Source organism: Miniopterus natalensis, chromosome 5 (assembly GCF_054644295.1).
Source record: "Miniopterus natalensis isolate mMinNat1 chromosome 5, mMinNat1.hap1, whole genome shotgun sequence".
In the NCBI taxonomy this organism is placed as follows: Eukaryota; Metazoa; Chordata; class Mammalia; order Chiroptera; family Miniopteridae; genus Miniopterus; species Miniopterus natalensis.
The window spans coordinates 40554600-40580314 of NC_142085.1; the positions used below are offsets into that span (position 1 = coordinate 40554600).

The window sequence follows — 25715 nt, forward strand, 5'->3', positions numbered from 1 at the left end:
AAAATGACAGATGAGGGCTTTATCACAATGATCATTAACCCTAGGGAGTCACAGTGCAATTATAATAAAGCAAAGAAAGTTCTGTGATAGAGGAAGTACAATGTGTAGTGGGAGTTCACAGGAAGGAGGTATGTATATGAGTGTTGAAGAGATGGTGGAATGGTCAGGGAAGACTTTCCAAAGGGGATACAATCTGAGGCTGAAGGATGAATAGGTACTAGCCAGGTTAAGTTGGGATTTAGTGTTTCAGGCAGAAATAAATTTTTAAAAAGACTTTAAAATCTATTGCACAGCTACAGTAATCATCACAGTGTGGTACTAGCATAAAGACGGACATATAGACCAGTGTAACTGAGTAGAAAACCCTGAAGTAACCCCAAGTGTATATATGGTCAAATGATCTTTAACAAAGTGTCTCAAGACCATTTAATGGGGAAATGTAGCCTCTTCAACAGATGGTACTGGGAAAATGGTATTCTTTCACATGCAGAAGAATGAAGTTGAAACCTTCTTTTACACCATATACAAAATTAACTCAAAGTGGATTAAAAGGGTGTCCCCAAAAATGTATACACACTTTGATTATAAAATCAGTGTTTATTAACATACAGTTCGTTTTCAAAATTTAATGAATGTACAGAAAATGAATAATTTTTTGTCAGCACCTGTTTTCAAACTGATGACCGTCTGGTCCAGGCACTGCTGGTAGCCCAAAGCACTGGAATCTCAAACATCAAGAATAATTTCATTCAGTATTTATGCGCCCTCAAGTTGTCAACTGTTGCTGGTTTTATACCGCAAACTTTATCTTTTATGTATCCCTATAAAAAAAGTCTTGTGGCACTTTAGGATAAGTTTTCATTGTTCAAAGCTTAGTCTGGCTTCACCCATTATTTCAAATCAGTTAAACCTGAAAAGGAGTGAAAATTAAGTGAGTTATCAACTGTTAAAGTGTGTATACATTTATTTGGGACACCCTATATACCTTTATTGAGATCATTTGCATTCCATACAATTCACCCATTTAAAGTGTATAATTCAGTGGTTTTCCATACATTTGCAGAGTTGTGTAACCATCCCTACAATCAATTTTAGAACAGTTTTATCATCCCATTAAGAAACTCCATTCTCATTAGGAATCACTCCATTTCCCCTTTTATTCCTCTCCCCCCTTCCCCTGCCACCCTATGCAAAAACTAATTTACTTTCTGTCTTTATAGGTTTGTCTGTTCTGGGCATTTCATATGTGTTTTTTTGTGAATGGTTTCTTTTACTTAGTGTGTTTTCAGAGTTCATCCATGTTGTAGCATATATCGGTACTTCATTCCTTTTTTATGGTTGAAGAATATTCCATTGTATTCTATTTATCCACACATCAGTTGATGGATATTTGGGTTGTTTCCTCTTTTTGGCTATTATGAAAAGTGCTTTTGTGAACATTTGTGTAAAAGTTTTTGTGTGAACATGTTTTCATTTCTCTTGGGTATATATACCATACCTAGCAGTGGAATTGCTGAGTCATATGGTAATTCTATGTTTAATCTTTTGAGAACTGCCATTCTATTTTCCAAAGCAGCTGCACTAATGTACTTTTGCACCAGCCGTATACAAGAGTTCCAGATTCTCCATATCTTTACCAATACTTGTTGTCTTTTTTATTCCAGCCATCCTCGTTGTGTTACGTAGCTCATTGTGTTTTTCATTTGCATTTCCCTGGAAATTAAGGATGTTGAATATCATGTTCTGTACTTATTGGCCATTTGTGTATACACTTCTTGAAGAAATGTCTACTCACACCCTTTGCCCATTTTTAAATTATCTGTCCTTCTATTATGAACTTGTAAGAGTTCTTTATATATATTTTAATTTCCTTATTGGAAATAGGGGAGATACATGTTTTCCCATTCTGTGAGTTTTCATTTTCTTGTTGATGTCCTTTAAAATACAAAGGTTTTTAATTTTGATGTAGTCCAACTTATCTATTTTTTTTCTTTTCTTGCTTGTAGTTCTTTCATTTAGTGCTATTTTTAAGAAGATTGGCTGGCTCTGGGTCACAAAGATTTAATCCTGTATTTTCTTCTAAGAGTTTTATAGTGCTGTTACATTTAGATCTATGGTCCATTTTGAGTTAATTTTTGTGTAGGTGTGAGGATGGAGTAAATGTCATTCTTTTACAGATGTGGGTATCCAGTTACCCCAAAACATTTGTTGAAAACGCTATTTTTAAACCATTCCCCACACTAATTGTTTTAGACTCCAGAGACCCATTCTTTGACCCTCTTTCAAGCCATGAACCCAGCTCTAAGGAAAGGTGCAGAGTTGGTTAAAGGTCAGATAGGATACAAAATAATTGGTGGAGGGGCCACATTGGTTTCTAAGTTAAACCTCAGTTCACTCTTGTTACTACTCTTTGTTGGTTATCTATTACTGTATAATGCATTACCCCCCAACTCAGTGGCTTATAACTGCAAACTTTCTGTTGGTCATGAATTTGAGGGACTTAGCTATATAGTTCTGGGTTAGGTTCTCTCATAAAGTTACAGCCAAGATATAGCTTAGTGTTGCGGCCAAATTAAGGCTTGCCTGGGGATGGAGGATCTGCTTCTAAAATGGCTTATTCTCCTGGCCATTGGCAGAAAACCTCAGTTCCTTACCACCGGGACTTCTCCATAGGGCTCTTCAAAGTGTCCTCATGACATGATGGCTGTCGTTCCCCACAGCTAGTGGTGAGAGAGAGAGAGAAAGAAAGAAGCCAGAGTGCTTTTATGACATAGGCAGAAATGACAATGCGTAATGGCTAGGACTGATTATTTTCCTCAGAACTGAGCCACAGAGTCCAGCCCAAGGGGCTGGAGGATTAGGTTCCACTTTTTGAAAGTAATATCAAAGAATTTGTGAATATGTTTTAAAGCATTCCATGTACTTGTCATTTTTATTAAAATTAAGAAATTAAGGTCTAATGTCAAAGAGCTGATGTTCCTTCATACTATATGCTAATTTATTGCTTAATAAAATAAGATGATCTCCAAGTCATTTTCTTTTCTTTTGTTTTTCTTTTTTTTGCATGTTCTTGATGTTTTCAATCTAACTAGTCTTACGGTACTTTAGGATCAGAACAGTGTAGAGGTATGTATATCAGAAATGTTATATCAGCAAATAAGACAGAGAAATAACATGATTTCTAAATTGAAAGGAGTATTTTCTACTCTTTTATATTCCTAAAATCTCACAGCCATTTCCCAGTTCCTAAGAAGGAGCACAGAGTGAATTATCTTCGAAGCTGTCTTTGAATACTCCATGACCCTACATACTAGCTGTACAAAGTATTAACCACTTCTAATTTAAGAAAAATTTTAAAGCTAGTCATTAACTCAGTAGAAAGAGCATCCAAACCCATTTTAATACTTTACTGTGGTTCCTCCTGCCAAATTCTTTTGTAGGGAATGATTCTACATGATTTTGGAACCGGCCTCTAGTGGGACTCTGTGGGAGGATGAACACAGAAGAGCTGGAGTTACTGAGTGACTCCAAATACAGAAATTATGTAGCTGCAGTTGACAAAGCACTAAAGAATTTTGAGTACTCCAGTGAATGGGCAGATTTGATATCAGCACTTGGAAAACTTAATAAGGTATGTCACTTGTATCCATTTCATAAAAAGTAATAAAAGTCAGAAATCTCTGTCTATACTTATTAGATTTCTCTAAATCTCGAAGTAAAAAATTTGAAAACATAACCTCAGAATTACTTTTGTTACTATTTTACCTCATGAATTGCATCCCTGTATAGTCAGGCATATTTTTAAGGCCAAAATAACAACAGTGCTTGAAAGTTATAGTTATCATCATCATTACCTATAAAAACACAAGACTAGGAAGCAAATATGCTAACTGCGAGGGCTAATAAGTATCTGTAATTGACCATCTGATATGGTTCTGGAGTTCTTGGCAACAAAGGGAAAACCTGAAAATGGAAAGCAGTAACTAATATGTTCTTTCCAAATGGGATGTAGCAGTAAGGAAATATTTTGTATCCAGGCAAGCCTTAGTTATATAGTCAGTAAGAACTTTTTACAAAAGTGACAAGCAGTCACTTAGAACTTGGCCTTGAACGATTTTTTTTTACTTGTCTGGTGGTATTGATCAACTCATAGTTTTAAATTTTGACACTTTTTTTTCCTTAAGTCAAATTTTTATCACCTTACACCCATAGTTTTTATTTTTTGGACTTGAAAAAGTTGTCATTGAATAGGAATGCTTCTAAATATTAAATGGACCAGGGGAGCAGATAGAAAAGGAAAGTTCATTCAATAACAATTTATTTTTATTTTTAATCCTTACCCAAGGATATGTTTTTATTGATTTTAGAGTGTGGAAGGGCAGGAAGAGCAAGAGAGAGAGAGAGAGAAGTGTAGATGTGAGAGAAATACATCGATCGGTTGCCTCTCCTAGGAGCCCTGACCGGGGATCAAACCTACAACCTAGCTATGTGCTCTGACTGGGAATTGAACCAGAAAACTTTTTTTTTAATGGTGTAAGGGATGATACTTCAACCAGCCGAGCCATCTGGGTGGGGCCCAGTAACAATTTTGACATCAAACAGTTTATTGTACAATTATTAGGAAAGAAATTTGTCTTAACATATACACCAAGAACACTAGTTTTCCATCTGATACTATAGATAATTACCTTGATATTTTAAAAAGAAAAGCTTTCATTTTCAGTGTGCCAAGGATTTATCTTAAAATTAGATGCTCAAAGTTATATTTGGCATGTTAACTTCTAACATTTATAATATGAAATTTGACAAATTCTCAAATTTTTACAACCCCGTGAAATTGCAATTAAAAGTACTAGCTTGCCTAAAGGTAGTTAGGTTCCTTTTTGGTCTAAAGAGTCTCTTTCTGAGGACTTGCTAAGAACTATGTTTAAAAGCAATTCCAAATTTTGGTAATTAATTGCTTAATTACATACATAACTAGGTTTTTTCTAGTTAATTAGTACTCATGTAAACAGATTTTTTTGTATCCAGATAACACAAAGTAGGATATTCAAGTCATTGATTAAACTTACCTAAAATTGCAGTGAAACAAGGCAAGGATTTTATATTTTTAAATATAGAATGGACATTAGTTTTAGCCTCTACTTTTTTTGTGAACTGGGAGGTAGTGCTGATACTTCTGCTATATATACATAGCCTTTGGCAAGTCTCATTTTATATATTTTAACCTCAGTTCTTTATTTTGTAAAATAAAGGACTTTTTGTGTACTTCTAGATCCAGTTTTAATTTCAAATATGATATACCTTGATAGATGTAACTGACAAAAATCAAAGTTCGTTGGTCTCCTCTCTAATATTTTTAAAGTATAAAGAAGTACTGTAAGGATTTTTGATAATAATGTGTTAGAAAGTGGAAATAATATGAAATGTATTTTTTTTCTAAACTAAATTAATATTTTTTTTCAAGGTTTTACAAAATAATGCAAAGTACCAAGTAGTGCCCAAAAAGCTGACCATAGGCAAACGTCTAGCTCAATGTTTACATCCAGCATTACCAGGTGGAGTTCATCGGAAGGCACTTGAAACATATGAAATTATCTTCAAAATCATTGGACCTAAGCGACTTGCCAAAGATCTTTTTTTATATAGGTAAGAATAATTTTACTATCTGTTTACATAAAAATAAAATAATATCTTATGCTTTTTGTAGTAAAAGCTAAAATATTGAAAATTCTTTGATGGAGGTTTTCAGATATGGATTTAAAAAATTTTTTATTTTATTTTTTTCTTTAGAGAGAGGGGAAGGGATAAGGGAGAGAAAGAGATATAGAGAGAAATATAGATTTGTTGTTCCATTCATTGGTTGCTTCTTGTATGTGCCCTGACCGGGAATCAAACCTGCAACCTTGGCATATCAGGATGGGGCTCAAACCAACTGAACTACCCAGCCAGAGCCTCAGATATGTATCTTAAATATTTTGATAGTTAAGTGACTCAGAAAAATTTAGAATATTCCTTAATGTAAAATTTTTTCTTAGAGGTCATTTATGAAGTTTTCGTTCAAAATTGTTGAAACTAAACTACAGTACTTTCTACCTTTTTAAGCTTCAGAACTATCCTGAGAAAAATTAAGGTACTTTTCCTCTCAGTGGCTTTCAACATTGTTGACCATTCTCTGCTTGGAATACTCTTTTCTCTTGGCTTCTGCGATACCCTGCTCTTCATTTAGTTACTTGATCACTTTACCAGCCCTCCCTCCTTTCCCTGAAATCTATATATGGAGTTTCTTAGGGCTTGCTTAGTCCTCTGTACCTTATGATTTCACTTTATATTTGCTTCTTGAGCGGGTTTATCCATGCCCATGATTTATCTTTAATGTGCTTACTTCCAGTTTGATATCACCAACTTGATATCATTGTTGGCTTCTGCTTTAAATTGCTGGTTTACTTGCCATCTCCATGGGGATCTTTAAAAGGCAATTGACTTATTTTGCTTAGCATGATAGTCTTAAGATTTATTCATGTTGTTGAAAATGACAGTATTTCATTTTTTCTTATGGCTAATATTCCATTGTATATATGTACCACATCTTTTTTTTTCTCTTTTTTTTTTTTTTAATGTTTTTATTGATTTCAGAGAGAGGAAGGGAAAGGGAGAGAAAGATATAAATATCAATGATTGGCTGCCTCCTGCACGCACCCTACTGGGGATACAACCCACAACCCACAACCTAGGCATGTGCCCTGACCAGGAATCGATCCCTGACCTCCTGGTTCATGGGTCGATGCTCAACCACTGAGCCATGTTGGCCAGGCTACCACATCTTTTTTATCTAGTCATCTATCAAGAGACACTTTGGTGGTTTCCATGTGTTGGCCACTGTGAATAATGCTGCAACGAACATAGGGGTGCATATATTTTTGCAAATAAATGTTCTCAAATTTTTCAGGTAGATACTCAGAAGAGGGGTTGCTGGGTCATATAAGTGAATCAGGAAAAGTCAAGAATTATATAATTTCATATGTGGGATTTAAAACTGAAAGCAAGAAATGGACAAATAGACCCAACAAAAACAGACACAACAGTATGATGGTTACCAGCAGGAAAGGGGGTTGGGGGTAGTAAAGGGTAAAGGGGGGTCTAATATATGGTGATGGAAGGAGATTTGACTTTAGGTGGTAAATACACAGTGCAGTATACAGATTATTTTCATAGAATTGTACACTTGAAACCTGTAAAATTTGATTAACCACAGTCATCCCAATAAATTTAATTTTTAAAAAAGCAATTGAAGCTCAACCTGTTCCACACTAATCTCACCCTCTTCTGTTATAACCTGGTCTTCTGCAGTGCACTAAAGCTTAGTAAATGGCACCATGTCAATCCATTTACACAAGCCTGAAATCTGAAAGTTACGCTTGATCTCTTGTTTTGCTTGCCCGTATTCTCCTTCCTCCCATGTCCATCTGTCACTAAGAATTCTGTCACATAGTGTTAAGAGAGACACAGTGCTGTCAAGACTATTTACCTTTATCACTAACTCGCTCTATGACCTTGGGCCATTTTCTTCACCTCTGTGTATTTTCACCTGCAAAATGACGAGTTTTATAGGGTAAGCATCATATCTAGCTTGGTCTTTGTCACTGGCCTCATAACATTCACACATCTGCCCTTATCCTCTTGTACCCTTTTCTCCACAACGGTATCAGAGTAAACTTTTTAATATATTAAATATTGTCATCCCATTGCTGAAAACCTCCATTGACTCTTTTCTGTCATACTTAAAAGCAGAATTCAAAGTTCTTATCATGGCTTCTGTGGCTTTATATACCCTGGCCCTGGCTCTGTCAATGACCTTCAGCTCTTACCATTTTTCAGGATATTGGTCGGTCCATAGTTTTCTTTTCTGGTAATGCCCTTTTCTGGCTTTGGTATGGCCTCAGAAAATGAGTTTGGGAGTATTCCCTTCTCTTCGATTTTTTTGGAAGCGTTTGAGAAGAATTGGTATTAATTATTCTTTAAATGTTTGGTAAAATTTACCAGTAAAGTCATCTCATCCTGGGCTTTTCTTTATTGGGAAATTTTTGATTACTGATTCAATCTCCTTGCTAGTAATTGGTATATTCAGACTTTGTATTTCTTCCTGAATCAGTCTTAGTACTGCTATGTTTCTAAAAATTTTTCCATTTCTTCTAGGTTGTCTCGTTTGTTAGTGTATAATTGCTAATGTTTTTATTTTTTCTAAACAGTTCTGGATTATTTCCTCTTCTTGCAAATGCTGCCATGTCTGTGAAACCAACATTGCTAAGTTTGTATGAGATATATTACTTGCCTTTGGGTAAAACACTGAAGCCTGGTCTACAAGGACTGCTAACTGGTATTCTTCCTGGCTTAGAAGAAGGGTCAGAATACTATGAGAGGTAAGATGGCGGTGTGTTCAGAGCAGCGAAGTAATTGAAATCATGGATTTGTCAGCCAGCATCCTTAGATCAGTAATGTTTTAACATCTCAAAAATTAATTATTCTAATCTTACAGTATACCACCTGAAGGTTTCTATAGCAAAACAATTATTTTAATTAGTCTGTGTATCACACTAAAAATATAGCTAGGTGATGAGAGTACACACTTGGCAGATAAATGGATTGTGTTCAAACCCTGGTTCGACAGAAACTGTGTGAGCTCAGGAAAGCTTTTCTTTATCATTTCTGAACTATTTTCAATTTCCTTATCTATAAAGCAAGCATAATACCTATTTCATTGTGTTATTGTAATAATTAAAACATTTAGTCTACAGCCTAGCATATATAAGTCACTCAAAATATTGTGACCCACAATTTAAAATAAAAATATAATAGGTAGGACATTTAGATTAATTTTTAAAATGGGAAATCAGGCCATTGCCAGCAGTTTTTAAATTGTTAATGCTGGAAAATAGCCTAGCTCCAAGTGCAGTGCTGTTTCATTAGCTGTTGACAGAACACTGTTGATATTAACTTTTCAGAGAAAATGATTTGATCTGTTTTGGAGCCTGTTATTATGTTTTTGGAAGTTAATAGTTGTAGACAATGCTTGATGGCATTAAGTATATGTAATATCTCATTATTCTTAATGAAAAGGAACTTACGAGTTCAGATGGCAGAAATAGAAAATGTCAAATTTATTTTATAAGTAGACTTTTTAAATTTAAAGAATTTATTCTAGTGCATTTACCTACTACTCCCTTTTATTATATTTCATCTGCTCCCATAATGCAGTAAGAACCTAACCCTGAAAATATTGAATAACCCTTATAGGCTACATTGAGAAAAAATAATTTTGCCCCCTTATCACTTTTTTATTAACTTTTTACTTATTTTTTGATAATTTTAGAAACATAATGTGAGATTATTTTATTTAATTTATAAATCAGTTGTTTCAAATCATTACATTAATTCTCCTAAGGGGAGGATGCATAGAATCAATATCACTTTATAACTCTACTAGTTAGAATTAGAAATTTTTACATAGAAATGAATGATGATCTTTATTAATGTGGTATCCCTATGATTTATCTTGTTGTGTGTCTTAGTTCATTTAGGCTGCTATAACAAGTACCCTGGACTGAGTAACTTATAAACAACAAATTTATTTCTCATGGTCCTGAAGGTTGGAACTCTAAGATTAGTTTGCCAGATGCTCTTATTCTAGTGAGTGCTCTTTCTAGTTTGTATCTGGAGTCTTCTCTCTCTGTCTTCATGTAGTAGAAGGGGCTACTCAGGTCTGTGGGGTTTCTTTCATAAGAAAACTAATCTCATTAAGGAGGGCCCTCATGACTTAAGCACCTCCCAAAAGGTTTTACCTCCTAATACTTTAGAGTTGAACATAGGAATTTTGAGGGGATACAAACTTTCAAACCATAGCATTATGTTTAGCCAGCTATTCCACACAAATTCTGTGAAAGGATTTGTAAACATGCTCTTCTTTCAATGCATAGATAAATTAAGGTCAGAAGGGATTAGTATTAGTGTTAATATTAAATTGCATAGCAAATAAACAATAAAACATCAGATTCTCTTGATTTTCACTCTACTGTGCTATAATATTATCAACATTTGTCTATTGTTTATGTTTATAAGAAATCAAGAGTAATCTTTAAACGTAGTCCTTAATACAGCAGTAATGATTTTGTTATAGGTCTAATTCATCAAAGTTGTGAATTACGTAGTGTGATTTCAAAGAGAAGGAAACATTTGGAAATGCCCTTTAAGATTTTATAGAAAATTAACAGGAAATATATTTTGCTATAAGATTACTACTAACTAAAATGTATATGGTGTTTAACAATCCACTGAAATAGATTGGACTTGTGGTATTGTTTTTGTTGCTGTCTTAATTTTACAGATGAGGAAACTGAACTGAAGAGATATTAATGATTTCCCAGATTACACAGCTAGTAAATGGTGGAGCCAGGACTTAAATGCAGTCTTTTGATTTCTAAATCTTTCACAGTCTCTAATTTCTTCCAGTCTATCACACTTGTCTCTGGGGTGGAGTATGTAACTATAACATGGATGCTTTCACACATTCCGGAAGAGAATAATGATTTATTTTTAACAACCTGAAACTAAATGTTTCCCTTCTTAAACCACTTTACTTTGCCCCTCAGAACAAACACATTGTTGGAAAAGGTTGCTGCTGCAGTGGACCAGTCAGCATTCTACAGTGCCCTCTGGGGCAGTCTCCTCACTAGTCCTGCTGTGCGTTTACCTGGAATCACATATGTTCTCGCCCATTTGAACAGGAAGCTTTCTATGGAAGATCAACTTTATATAATTGGCAGTGATATTGAGCTAATGGTAGGTCCATATATGGTTGCTCATTTAACAAATACTTCTTTAGAGCTAGCACACTATTTCGGACAGAGATTGAAAATTGTGCTGCGAACAAAGTTCCTATTTTCATCAAGCTTATATTTTTCATCAGGGAAACTTAAAGGCCAGAATAATCAGTAATTATTGTTTTTAAAATCTTCAAATTTTTTTCATGGAAAGAAAATTGTTATTTATGTGTTATCTTTATTATCTGTTATTCAAGCAAATAAATGGTCTTTATGTCATCTTGCTAACTGATCAAACCACTGTTAACATAGCCATATTATATTATATTATATTATATTATATTATATTATATTATATTATATTATATTATATTATATTATATTATATTATATTATATTATATTATATTATAATATTATTCTGAAGTGAACCTACTCTTTGATCAGTTTTCTTTATAGGAAAGACAGATTTTGGACAAAGTGATACCATATTCTGTGTGGGACTTGTGTAAGAGGATGTAGTACTAAAAGACAGGAAAAGATAGTGGAAAAAATCATGCTGATTGTTTGCTTATACTTTTAAAAAAAAAATTGAAGATTAAGAACAGAAGGAAACCATTTATCTCTAGAGTGCTGTACTCTTAAGATATTCAAGGAATAAACGACAAAGAAACCCTCAAGCATACTTTTGAAAGTTTAAAAAAACATTTTGATTAATCACCTAGTACTTTTCCCTCATATGATTATGAAATGACAGATTTTTGTGCACATTTTTGGTTTTATTTATTAAAGTATAATTAACATACACTGAACATACCCTGTCTTACATGTACAGTTTTATGAATTTTGACAGACGCACAGTCATGTAACCAATACTATAATTAAGAACATTTATATCACCCCAAAATATTCTTTTTTGTCCCTTTGTGTTCACTCCCCTTCTCTTACACTCCCAGGCTTTTGCAAACACTGGTCTTTTTTCTGTTTCCATAGTTGTGCTTTTTCTAGAATGTTATATAAATAGAATCATAGTGTATTAGCCATTAACTTGTTTCCTTAACTTGATATAACAAATTTGAGATTCATCCATGTTTTTGCATATGTGCATAGTTTGTTCCTTTATCTTGCTGTATAACATGGTATGAATGAACCACAGTTTGTTTGTTTATTCACTGATTAATAGATGATTAAATTGTTTCCAGTTTGGGGTAATTATGAAAAAGGTACTATAAACATTTGCTTAGAGTTGTATGTGTAGATATATGTTTTTATTTCTTGGGAAAATACCTAGGAATGGAATTTCTGGTTTACATAGTATTTTTAACTTTTTTAAAAATAACAGTTTTATTGATATATAATTCACATACCATAAAATTTACCATTTTAAGTTGTGCATTTCATTGGGTTTTAATATATTCACAAAGCTGCAACTGTTGTCACTGTCTAATTTCAGAGCATTTTCATCACCCCATGCCCATTAATCACACCACACCCCTTCACTCCTGCCCCTGGGAACCACTTACCTATTTTCCGTTTCTATAAATTTGCCTGTTCTGTACATTTTATATAAATGGATTTATACAATATATAATATTTTATGAATAGCTTCTTTCACTTACCATAATATTTTCAAATTCATTCATGTTGAAGCATGTATGAGCACATGCTTTTACTCCTTTTTATGGCTGAATAATATTCCATTATATGAATATATCACATTTTGTTTATCCATTCATCAGTTGATGGACTTCTGAGTTATGTCTACTTTTTGGCTGCTAAGAATGATGCTCTGTGAACATTCATGTATAAGTTTTTCTGCATATGTTTTCATTTCTTTTGAGTATATACTTAGTAGTGGAATTGCTGGGTCTCTATGTTTAACATTTTGAGGAACTGGCAAACTATTTTCCAAAGTGACTGTACCAATTTACATTTCCATCAGCAATATATAAGTGTTCTCCATATCCTTGTGAACATTTCTTATTTTCTGTCTTTTTATTATGGCCATCCTATGGATGTGAAGTGCTAGCTCATTGTGGTTTTGATTTGCATTTCCCTAATTACTAATAATGTTGAATGTATTTTCTTGTGGTTTGGGCCATTTTTATATTTTCTTTGGAGAAATGTCTATTCGTAGTTTTTGCTCATTATTTAAATTGGATTATTTCTCTTTTTGCTGTTGAGTTGTAGGAGTCCTTTATATAATTTGGGTAGTAACCCTTTTATATATATGATTTGAAAATATTTTCCCCCATTCTGTGGATTATCTTGTTGGTTTCTTTCATTCTTTTTTAATCCCCAAGGATATATGTTTTTGGCTTTTTTAATTGATTTTTAAAGAGAGGAAGAGAGAGAGAAACATCAACGTGAGACAGAAACATCAGATCTGTTACCTCCTGTATGCACCCCATACCAGGGATCAAACACATAGCCTGGGTGTGTGCCCTGACTGGGAATCAAACCCACCACCTTTTAGGGTACTGGATGATGTTTCAACCCACTGAGCCACACTGGCCAGCACGTCAGTTTCTTTTTTGTGTCCTTTTTTTTTTTTTTTTTAAATTTTCAAGATACTTTATTGTTAAAACAGGTCACAACACTAAGCTTCTAGCCTATTCTGCCAACATACAAGCTACAAATGCTTGCTCGGCAGCTGAGGGGTCAGTTGCTTGATTGTGTCCTTCGAAGCACAAAACTTTTAATTTTGATCAAGTCCAATTTATGTTTTTTCTTTTACCATTGTTCTTTTGGTGTTAGATAATATCTAAGAAATTGTGTCTAATCCAGGGTCACAGGATTTACTCCTACCTTTTCTTGTAATGTATACTTAAGTTTATGAGAAATTGCCAAATTATTTTCTAAAATGGCTATACCATTTTTATGTACATCTTTAGATGTATTGTTTTTCACATTTCCTTTCAATGATATGATAGAAGTTTTAAACAAGTCATTTTAAAAAAAATTTTAAACGCAAATTCTATAGTTGGAAAAACATTTGCAGCATGTCACAGTGAAAGAACTAATCTCCCTACTATTCAGAGAGGTACTATAAATACATATAGTGGGAAAATGCATTTGAACAGATAATTTACCTAAGAAATAAAAGTAATTCAAACATATGAAAAGGTGCTCAACATTATTTATAAGAGAAATAAAAATTTAAATATACCAAGATACCTGTTTCCATATATCAGATTGGCAAAAATTAAAAATGTATGGGTAAACGTGGAAAAACAGAAACTGGTGGGAACATGAATAATATAGCCTTAATAGGAAGCATCACACTATTTAAATTGCAGCTGTGTATACCCTAAGACCTGGCAATTCTACTTTGAGGGAGTTATCCTACAGATGTATTTGATATTACATAAGTATATTGCAGCATTATTTACAATAAGTGTTTGCATACAGTATAAATGTCTATTATTAGGAGCCTAGTTAAGTAAATTATAGTTTATCTATGAAATAAAGTACTTCTGTGGCCATAAAAAATGATAAAGCATTTTATGTACTGATAAGGAATGATTGCCAAAATATATTTTTAAATGAAAAAGGAAGAGTTTTAGATATATGCCTCTGTGGTTTTGTTTGTTTATACTTGCAGAAAACATTCACTAGTAATGATGGTTGCTTGCAAAAAGGAAATTGAGTGGTTGGAGTACTCAGATGGCAGAGCACCTGTTTGCTGTATATTTTTTTGTGCTCCTTAATTTTTGAAACATCATAATATATTTACCTATTCAAAGTAATGTACATATGTTTAATTAATGATAAGATGCGCAGGAGCATATTTCTATTTATGGGAGAAAATGAAGAGTTGTTAACATTTTCATGGTAAATATTTCCAAGTATAATATTAGATAATAGATATTAAAGGCTCTTTTATTTTAGGTAGAAGCAGTAAGTACTTCAGTGCAGGACTCAAGTGTACTTGTACAGAGAAGCACGCTGGACCTCATACTCTTCTGTTTTCCATTCCACATGAGTCAGGTAAAAACATTAATGCTGATATTAATATAAGGCATTTTTTATAAAATCAGAGATTTATGATGTGTAGTTTTTTAAGTTGGATTATTTTGTTTTATAAACTAGTAAGTACATGGAAAGCAAGTTCCTTTTTAAGGAGTGAAACTTGTGAAAATTATAAAGAAAAAAGGTTTATTAATTTGGATAAGAATATGTTAATTGAAATGTATTATTTTGTACCTTTAAAAAACAGTTCTAAACTATAATAAGCAGGAAGTACTCATTGCTAGTTATGAATGAGCCAGGACTCTGAACCCAGACCTTCTACCCAGGTGTTATCTCTGTCCTTGATGTTATTTTTTCTTGGTTTGGTGACTTTAAGATTGTCAGACCTTTGGCAAATAATGAGTCACAGTGATATCTTCTAGTGCTTTTATTACAAATGGGAGCAACTAACTTAACAAATCATGACTGAAGCATTTCATTGCTGGAACTTAATTTAATCAGTATCCTCATTTTTAAAGAAGTCATCTAAATTCTTTTGAGTTCTAAACCTTAACGAGGAATGATTTAGAACACCAGTATGTAAGCATTCATAAAGGTGAACTACATGTCTAACAAAAGTAATAAGAGAATTTCTACCTTGGAAATGTAAGTTTATTTCTTAAAAGTCATTAGCAGAAAAGGCTATTATTTGAGGTTTTTGTAAGAACTATGGTTAGTAAATAACTAGTGAATTTCATTATGATCAACCATGCTCAACTTTATTACTTTATTCATTTTGAAATTGAATTATCAATAATAGAAGAATTTTATACTTCATTGCCTGTACTGTCCCTAATTGGGACGTAAATCACCCCCAGTTTCTATTTGGAGTCTTTCGATCCTTAAACCAGTGGTCTTTATTCCACTATAGCTTTTCACAGGAACACTCACCGGAACATCTCAATGTTGTTTAAATTAGTAGTATAGGGCTGGGCAAACAGCCCACAAAATAAGAATAATTTTAACTTTTTTAAAGGCTCATAAAAGAAAATAAAGAAGAATATGCCAAAGAAATATATGTGGCTCAAAAGCCTAAAATATTGTATGGCCCTTAATTAAAAAGTTTTATTGACCTTTACTCTTTTTTTTTTTTTTTTTTTTTTAATCTTAGTTGTTGAAAATATTATAGATGTCCCCTTTTTTCCCCATTGACCCCTTCCACCCTGCACCCACTCCCCGCCCCAGGCCTTCACCACACTATTGTCTGTGTCTGTAAGTTATGCATATATGCATATAAATTCTTTGGTTAATCTCTCCCCACCCCCCCCACCCCACAGTATGGGATGACATATTTGCCAAGGATGCATCTGATAAAGGGCTAATTTCCAAAGTGTACAAAGAACTCATACAACTCAACAAGACAAACATTCCAATTAAAAAAATGGGCAAAGGACCTGAATAGACACTTCTCCAAAGAGGACGTACACATGGCCAAGAGACAAGAAAAAATGCTCAATTTTGCTAATCATCAGAGAGAGGCAAATTAAAACCACAGTGACCTTTACTCTTAAACTTTCCCATTGCTTTCTTCCCTTGCAAACATTCAATATTTTTAGTCCTTCAGTGTACTGTGATAGGTGACTCAACAAGATCTGAAGAATTAAATCTCTATAGACTTGAATTGAGAAGAATTTATTTGTAATCTCACCAACTGCTGTTTCTCAATCTTCTTTCAGCTTGAGCTTTCTTCAGTCCTTTCTTACTCCACCGCCTCTGTATCCCCACCAACCAAGATTTTCTCAAGCCTTATCTTCTATAATTTGTATTATGAAAACAATAGCTGTGTTGAATGTTTTTTAAAACTAATGCCCTACCCAGACCCAATTCTAACATTCTTTCTTCCATTACCGTATCAAATCATTATATTACCTGAGAATAAGGATCTAGACAAAGTCATCTTTGTTCCCCGCTTTCCCTCTTTCTATGTCTTGCATATAATAGACACTTAGAAGTATTCATTGTAATTGTAACTTAAGAGCCTTCATTACCTTATCCCTTATCCCAAAAGAGTGATTGCTGTTAGGAGCTTCAGCAGTTGAGGAGTCATTATTTCATGGAATGTGTTGACCCTAGTCTCTTGGTACTAACACCTTTGAGATTGTTAGAATTTTTTTCATATCAGAAATATGTCAGTAGTAACCAAGAAATGACTTTTTACTTTTTTAAGAGCAGTAAGATTGGAAGACTGTACTTTTAAAAATTTTGACACAGTATTTATAATCTACATATCTGATATTGAAAAGATAAATCAGCAATTCTAAAATGCTTTGGTTTCAGGACCCCATTACACTGTTTAAAAATATTAAGGATTCTAAAATATCTTTTGCGTTTGTAGGTTAGATGTATCTATATCATATCAGAAAAACTGACAATTTTTAAAATATTTACTAATTCATTTAAAAGTAAGAATAACAAAGTTATCACATTAGTATAAACCATATTTTATGAAAATAACTTTTTCCCAAACAGTAAAAGTAGTGAGTAGAGTAGCAATGCTTTATATTTTTGTAAATATTTTTAATGGCTGGCCTAATACTAGAAAGCAGATTGCTTATATCCACTTCTGAATTTAATCTGTTGTGATTTTTTTCTTTTGATTGAAGTATATGGAGAAAATCTGATCTCATACTGATGCATAAGTTGGAAAAAGGAGTAGCATTTCAATAGTAAAATAGCAGTCTTCTTTGATACTACACCAAAACTTGACAAGCTATAGTTTTAAAAAATTAGTTGTAGCCCGGCCAGGCATGGCTCAGCGGTTGAGTGTCGACCTAGGATCCAGGCGATGGGGTTAGATTCCTGGTCAGGACATATGTCCGGGTTGCAGGCTCAATCAATGACTTTCTCATCATTGATGTTTCTATCTCTCTCTCTCCCTCTTCTTTCCTCTCCCTGAAATCAATAAAGACGTATTTTTTTAAAAAAAGAAAAAATTAGTTGTAATATGGAATCTACCAATATCAATGAACTTTTTAATATTCTGTTTCATTAAAATCCACTGTTTTGTCTTGCACTTTGAACATATCTATTACCCATACATTCTTTTGTAGCATTATGATTGGTTATGTGGAAAATGTTGGTTTACTGAATTATGCAGATCTTCCAAATGTTAACACATTTCATTATACAATAACAAACTCATATTTATAACTGTTACTACTGATCTCATCAGTAAAGTCCTTTAGGTATTGGGAAGCTTTCAAGCCAATTCACTTCAACACAATGCAATTTCAAGCCAAATACAAATTTTTCAAAAATTTTACTTTTCTCTTGGAAGCTTATATTTTATTTGTAATAATGAATATTAATGTTTTTCTTGAAGTGACAGGCTCACTTTATTTATTTTTGAGAAAATGTCTACCAAGTATCCAAGCATGATAATCATAGTTTGTGTCAATCATTCTTTCAGGTAAAAGTATTTGGTGGGGGAAAAAGCTGGTAGGCCACTTCAAAATTCATACAAATGCATTTCCTTGAGACATCTATCATACTTCAGTATACACAGAAGTGCTTTATGTGTCTTCCCATTTTATTACACAGAATATTAAAAGATATACTACTAAAAGGGTCAGTATTTAATAAAATAAATTTTCACTGTGTCATCAACATTCTTAAATGAAACACTGTTTTGGTTTGTTTTTTTATTTTACTGCAAGTACAGGGCAGTAAAAAAAATAAAAATACAATGACTACAAGTACAGTGGATGCTGCTGCTGTACTGCTTCTGTTCTTGCTAAGATGCCAACAGTTTTACCCATTATCACATGATCAGAGCAAATATCAACATAGCAAAAAAGGCAAATAACATCTCTCTATTGTTATGAATGTAATTTTACCCTGTGGACCTCCTGAAAGGGTCTGAGAGATTCTCTTTGAATCCAGGAGCCAGACTTTAAGAATTTCTTAGATTAATGAAAGACATTTGTGTTTAGATGAGTGCCTATAATTTGTCAGCTGTTGATCTGTGTTCTGTAACATCTCAATTACTTCTCTAAGATTCCTTTAAAAGAAATAAGCTGGGTGAATCCCTTCCTAATATCGTCAAGAAGCATGGTGTAGTAAAATTTTTACCAGCTTGATTAACAGGAAGTCACTTCTTTATCCAGCTGGGCACTAACCAGGCTTTTGAATTTCGCTAAGTACTTAGGCCCTGTGAAGCTCTGGTCTTTTATTCTAGAGTAGTTGTTAAGTAGTTGATTTCTATGTTACTTTCTCATGCTCAGACTCCAAGATTCTGTTCTAAAGTGATTTTCTAGTAATATTTTTTAAATTAACAGCAATTTAATTAGCTGGCTTTCTTTTATCTTTTAACTTCATATCTTTTATCTAAAACCGTATCTCCTTTAGTAAATAATTTTTAAACATCTCAAGGACTGTTAGGAAAGAAGTAAAGAAAAAAATGAATTATTTCTCTTTAAAAGATCTGGAGTAAGATAAAAAAATATTAAGATTTTATGCCCAGCCGGGCGTGGCTCAGAGGTTGTGCATCGACCTAGGATCCAGGAGATTGGGGTTCGATTTCCGGTCAGGGCACATGCCCAGGTTGCGGGCTAGGCAGCCAATCAATGACTCTCACCATTGATGTTTCTATGTCTCTTTCTCCCTCTCCTTTCCTCTCTCTGAAATCAGTAAAGATATGTTTAAAAAAATTTTAAAAAATAAAAATAAAAAATAAGATTTTAAAGCGAGGTGATGGGTATAAAAGTATTCATTATGTTGTTTCTGTGTTTTTTCTATATGTTTGAAATACAATGAGATAAAATCTTAAAAAGAACAAGCAATGAAAGACTTCATTTGACTCTATGAATGTAAAAGACTAAAGGCATATGACTTTTTTAGTGTCTGTCCCACAGTGCTCTATTTTCTCTGTTTTGTGTCAGATTTTGCTAATATTGATTAGGAAAAAAAACTTTAAACCGGAGGTTAAAATAATTTATAGTTTCAGCTGTGCAGCTAAGTAGCTGTGTTATCTAACTTTTCTTATTTTTTTCTAATCTGTATAACAGGAGTAATAATTCCTGTGTATGAAAGTACATAAGCCCGAAAGTTCTCAATGTATTGTAAGATGTTTGTTTTTAAATAGAAAAAATAATGTTTTGTATGTGATTAAATACAACCATATTCCTGACTTTTTCAGGCCACTCGACCAGATATGATCAGGATCTTGTCAGCAGCCCTTCATGTAGTACTAAGGAGGGATATGTCCCTGAACCGAAGACTTTATGCATGGCTTCTAGGTAGGTGTTTGATGTGTGTAGTTTTAGCTGAGAAAAGATGGAGGAAAGTTTGCTACACATAAGTATTATCAAGTTGTACTTATGTCCTAAATGAAGAAACTAAAAGTTTGCTTAAATGGACAATAAAAATATAAACACTATTAATTGTGTATTGTATGAAGAAATTTCAAAAGCTTCTTAGTGGAAGAGGCTACTTGAATCCATAGGTCAGTTCTCTTTGACAAGATATTTTTGCCCTTATAAACTGAGGTGGTTATGCTATAAGTATGTAGACAAAGAAGAATAAATAATCAAAATAAAGACATAATTCCTAAAATTTTGAAGTAATGAAAGGAATCAGAACTGGTACTACTGTCCCACGCATGGTACGAGTCTCTCACTCCAGCAGTAGAGCATCGCGCACACTTTGTTCTTCATACTTTTCTTCAGTGTTTGGCCTGTCTTCACAACTCCTTACCATCTGGAGTGAGAGGACACAATATCGCTTAATTTGGATTTTCTGACTCTTCAGTTATTTCACTGTTGGTAAGATTTAGGTAAAGAAAAAAACAGGATAATTTGAAAGCATTCTATGATACTCACTTCTGTATTGAATTCGTTTCCCTTTATTAAACTATCTAAAATGATCTCTCTTGCTTACATTGATTGGGCTACTAATCGGTAAGTGTTTAGTGCTGTTTTTGAGATACTTGCTGTTTTAGTGTTAGTGAACATCAGTTTTGAGAATTTCATTTTAATTTATTTTGCAATTTATTTTCATGGAGGTTTTGATAACAACGGTGCTATCATAGGACCCAGAAGCACAAGACACAGTAATCCTGAAGAACATGCCACTTATTATTTTACTACCTTTTCAAAAGAATTGTTGGTTCAGGTAACGAATGTTTTCACTTTAGTTTTTGTTTAATCTCTGACCACTAGAGTTACTCAGGGTTCTGACTTAATTGAATTAATTCATAATTGAAAAGGTGGACACAAAGACTCACAAACTTCCTAAGTGACTATAATAAACAAATGACTATAATAAAATGAATAAGAAATCATAAGATTGACTTACTTCTTTGTAAGTCCAGAGATTTTATTTTTTTAGTTTTCATGACTTTATTAAAACAGTTTTAGCTTCTCACCTGTCTGCCCTATAAAAATTGGAGCCTTTCCAATAATGGGGCAGGACCTGTGTTATTTCGTCTGAAGCCCCAGGGAAATTTGGGTTGCAACAGAAATCTAAATGTTTCATAAAATTACTGTTGTAATGGGTATGTTAAAATGAACCATAGGCTTATTTTATCCTATTTTTACTTCAGTTATATTCAGAATATCTCAAAATAAACTAAGAAAATACATAGTATCTGAAGCATTTTAAAATGAAGGTTATAAGAATATAGGTGGTTTTGTGTCACCAATAGGAAAATAATCGCACACTAGCAGACACTACCATATGATGTGGCAGAGTTTGGTGCATGTTGATCTTAAATAGAAATATTTTTATCTTTTGGGCAAACAATCAAATAATTCATGAATTTATTTTTCTAGATTTTTCTTTAATATTCACTCTTTTTCTAGAAAAAAAATATAAGCACTTTTTTCTTCTCAAGAAAAATGAATGTAACATTTTTTCCCCCCTGGTGGAAGGAAAAAGCCAACTTCAGTGAAAAGCTTCAGAAAAGCAATGAGGGATATAAATCTCCTTTATGTATGGTGGTTTATCTTTAAAAATACGTATACTTTTAAAAATATTTAAAAATATTTTTCTTTAGAAAAAAATATTTGAATATGTTTACTTAAATGACTAATGTACTTTTTCTTTTCTGTAGGCAATGGTGGGGATATTACACATGAATGGATTTGGAGAAGAGAGCACTTTAACGCAGGATCTAAAACCTTTTCGTATTTTAATCAGTTTACTAGACAAACCTGAGCTAGGTAATATATACTTATTTAAAATAAAAATAAGGCAAAGTTATTATTTAGAAATAGTGCTATATTTTGAGGTAGCCCTTAAATACACATTCTTAACAATTTCTTACCTAACATTCACTCTGATATGTTATCGGATATCTATGTGTAGTGGAGAAGTCATTTTAAAGATGCTCTCTAAACTTTTCTTAATCCTGATTAAGTGACTGAAATTGAAACATTTATGATATGTCACAATGGTCCTATAGTTCACAGAATTCAAGGACTTGAGCAAAAATATTTGGGTTGTATCCCTCAACTTTCTTGTGCACACCCCTTTGTCTTGTGTATTTTCCCTTTCTTTATTGTATATTTCTTATATAATTAAGTCTGTTTGGAAGTTAATTATGGCACCTAGGACAAAAATTAAGAAAATACATAAATATTAGCACAGAAGAAATGAAATAATATAGTATGTAATTTCTTAAAATAAAAACAAAAACTTTTAAATATAAAAATAACTGCAGTTGTATCAGTGCCTTTGATGGTTTATTATAGCTATTATTTGCTAATAGATTGAAACTCAGGAATTCTTTAAAGGAGATCGCTGTCTGTTATAGTGATAAAGGTTAGCCCTGTGCATTTTTATATTACTTAAATAATTCAAGATAGTAATATTAGTATCATTTACTGAATAGTCATTATATCTGGGAGTTATGCTACCCACCTTACAAATATTTTTCATAACCCTTACAATAGTCATGTAAGGTATTATTATCCTCATTCTAGATGAGGAAACTCGAAGTTAAATAACTTGTCTAAAATAACAGCTATTAATTGACAAAGCCAATTTCCTTGATTCTGTAATTTCTGTTATGTCAGCCTATAGTTAAACATTTGTTTAGTTATTTTACTATTTTACTGTTAGCTTATCAAAATGTGAAGTTTAGTTTAGCTTCTGAAAAAAATTATTGTAAAAAAATTCTTGTTTTAAGATTGACAGGTGTCAGAGGGGAGGGGGTTAGGGGCTGAGTGAGATGGGTGAAGTTTTTAGCAAAGAAATAACAAAGAACTCATGGACACAGACAACAATATGGTCATTGCCAGAGGGAAGAGAAAGGAGGAGGGCAGTGGTAGAAGAGAGTAAAGAGGGGATAAGTGGTAATGGAAGGAGACTTGACTTTGGCTGGTAAACAATACAATATACAGGTGATGTATTATAGAATTGTATACCTGATACCTATATAACTTTATTAACCAATGTCACCCCAATAAATTCAATAAAAAATACTTGTTTTAAGGCATTCTTTAATTTGGCCAGGTTTTTGATAATCATGATTTGCCAGTGCTAATTAATTCTCTTTAATGCGTATATTAATTTTAGGACCTGTAATTCTAGAAGATGTCCTAATTGAAGTATTTAGAACTTTATATTCTCAATGCAAAGCAGAATTGGATCTTCAGATGGAACCACCCTTCAGCAAGGATCATGCTCAGTTAAGCAGGTGGATTACCAAAAAAACTAAGCATGACATGACTTGAACACAGAATTAAGTGAATCAGAGGGCACCAGGTGTACTTTGAAGAGTTTTTTTTTTTTTCAAGTTATGGTTATTTCTTCTTTCAGGTGTATATATTTAAATACATTTTTAAGTGCCCAGGATAATTCATATGAAATTAGCATATCCTGTTCTCCTAGTCCATAATAGATAGATGTTGACAAAGTCTTACTTTTTTATTTCTTCTCTACTTTAAGCAGCCTACCACTTTTCCAGTCTCTTTTATTATAATATGACAAAGGTTCTAAGACTGCAATTTCTTTTACATAATGTTCATTTCATTATTTTATCCTTGGTTAGACTGGAGATAACTGGGACTTTTCCTAAAACATACTTTTATATATTAAAATATTTTAAGGCAGTTTTTTATTTCTAATAAATATGATACCTTGTAATTTTTGTTGGAGAAGTTAATATTGACTGAAGTGGTACACTCTTTCATTCTGTACTCTGTGTAATAATTTATATTGCCTTGTTGAGTATTTAATTAGTTTTTAATTCAAGGGTATGTGCTACAACTTGCTAGATGGATTGACAGTACCTCACTATATATAAAAATAATTGTTTTCATTGTAAGGAGGGTGGCAGGAGATGGTAGGTAGTTGGGTAATTAATGAGCTAAAGGATTCCCACTTGAAATAACAAAGTTATTTTCCCCCAATAGGACTTCAGTAATAATGACTATATACAGTATTAGTTTTTCTGTTTTTGCTTTTTGCTATTGTTGTTTTGCAAGCTAAGAATATTAGATTGAAACTCAACAAATAACCTTCAACTTAAGCAAATCTTGAACAGTTCAGGAAAGCAAAGTTATTTCAAAATCAAGGCTGTAAAAATCGAGTTACTACTCAGTTTATATATGTCAAGGGAAACAAAATTCCAAATTAAGAGTCAGGTACTCAAAATAGTTCAAAAACAATTTCCTGTTCTTTTGCTAGAAGTACAACTGCTTTTTTCTTATGTAAGTCTGATTTTTGATCTTGATCATGTAGTTGAGTTATGAAAACTCAAGTTTGGAAAAATAATTACACATCATGTAATAAGAGAGTGGCAGCAGATAAAAGTTATCTGATCCAGTTTTTTCACTAGCAGGCTTTCTGACAGCTGCCTAGGAATATGTACTGCCCTAACCACATTGTATTTAAGTTTAAATTGGAAAAATAAATGTTAATATTTATTAGTTTTTGTTTTTCTTTTGCTTTTCTAGTAAATTAAGAGAAAATAAGAAAACAGCAGAGCTGATTAAAACTGCCAACCTTCTCTTTAATTCCTTTGAGCCTTATTACATGTGGGATTATGTTGCACGATGGTTTGAAGAATGTTGTAGGTATGTGAAACCACTTCATTCATTTTAATAGCATTCAGAGCCAACCTTTGTTTGTTTGTGTTTTAAATTCTTCAATCTAATGAAAAGAATGTTCTTTATACATTCTACCACTGCTCTGGACAATTATTATATATTTAATAGCCATAATCTGGCTCTACCCTGTTACTCTAGAATATAGAATTATTGATCATATAATCTTAGAATTGAAAAGGAGTTTAGAGGTGAGTTAATCAATCACCAGCATACATGAAAGATTTTCCCTCTCCATTCTATACTAATCCAGTTTTTCTTTGTAGTAGAGAAAATAGCAAATTTGTGGCTGCTGCCTTAGAACACATTCCCAAAGTGATTCCCACTTGAATAACAAAAAATTCCTTGGTATCACACTTGTGTTCCTAAAGCCATAGAAACAGCCATATTATCACTGTTGAGTGATAACAGTCCTCCACCCCCTAGGACATAAAGCTTAAAAAGTGCTCTAGAAACCCAAGAATACTAGTGAATCTGAGTAGAATCTCTGTCTGGATTGTAGCCCAAATTCTCCCAGAACCAGATTAACCTTTCAAGCCTCAGGAGCATACACTCAAAAAGTAAGCATGCATGAACTTGGGATAAGAAGTCTTTTAAAACCAAATGCCGATGTGATACATTAATCATACATTTAATGATTTAGAAAATTGCTTGCTTATTCATTAGGCAGATACTGAGCACCAGTTGTGAAGCTTTATGCTAGGCATATCCGGTCTCTGTCTTCAAAGACTTTCAGTGAGAACAAGTAAGACATGCACATACATATTCATAGTATTAAATTAAAAGTTGCAAGTGCCTTAGTAAAGAGATTAAAATGTGGTAGGAATGTTGAGGAATTA

At 33.0% G+C, this 25715-nt stretch overlaps 1 protein-coding gene across 4 annotated transcripts in view; it reads left to right on the plus strand.

The window, feature by feature from the left end:
* Positions 1 to 25715, plus strand: part of DOP1A (DOP1 leucine zipper like protein A) — an 86013-nt gene that overhangs the window by 10451 nt on the left and 49847 nt on the right. For 2 of the 4 annotated variants that reach the window (XM_016207340.2, XM_087817482.1), the window contains exons 2-11: positions 3441 to 3631; positions 5468 to 5649; positions 8250 to 8420; positions 10647 to 10836; positions 14708 to 14806; positions 19965 to 20064; positions 20829 to 20938; positions 21879 to 21987; positions 23345 to 23465; positions 24727 to 24846. In XM_016207340.2, the coding sequence (XP_016062826.2) occupies positions 3494 to 3631; positions 5468 to 5649; positions 8250 to 8420; positions 10647 to 10836; positions 14708 to 14806; positions 19965 to 20064; positions 20829 to 20938; positions 21879 to 21987; positions 23345 to 23465; positions 24727 to 24846 (1340 nt within the window). In that variant the 5' untranslated portion in view covers positions 3441 to 3493. Of the gene's footprint in view, positions 1 to 2725; positions 3632 to 5467; positions 5650 to 8249; positions 8421 to 10646; positions 10837 to 14707; positions 14807 to 19964; positions 20065 to 20828; positions 20939 to 21878; positions 21988 to 23344; positions 23466 to 24726; positions 24847 to 25715 lie in introns of those variants that run through there. The other 2 variants (XM_087817484.1, XM_087817483.1) reach the window with 2 other exon arrangements.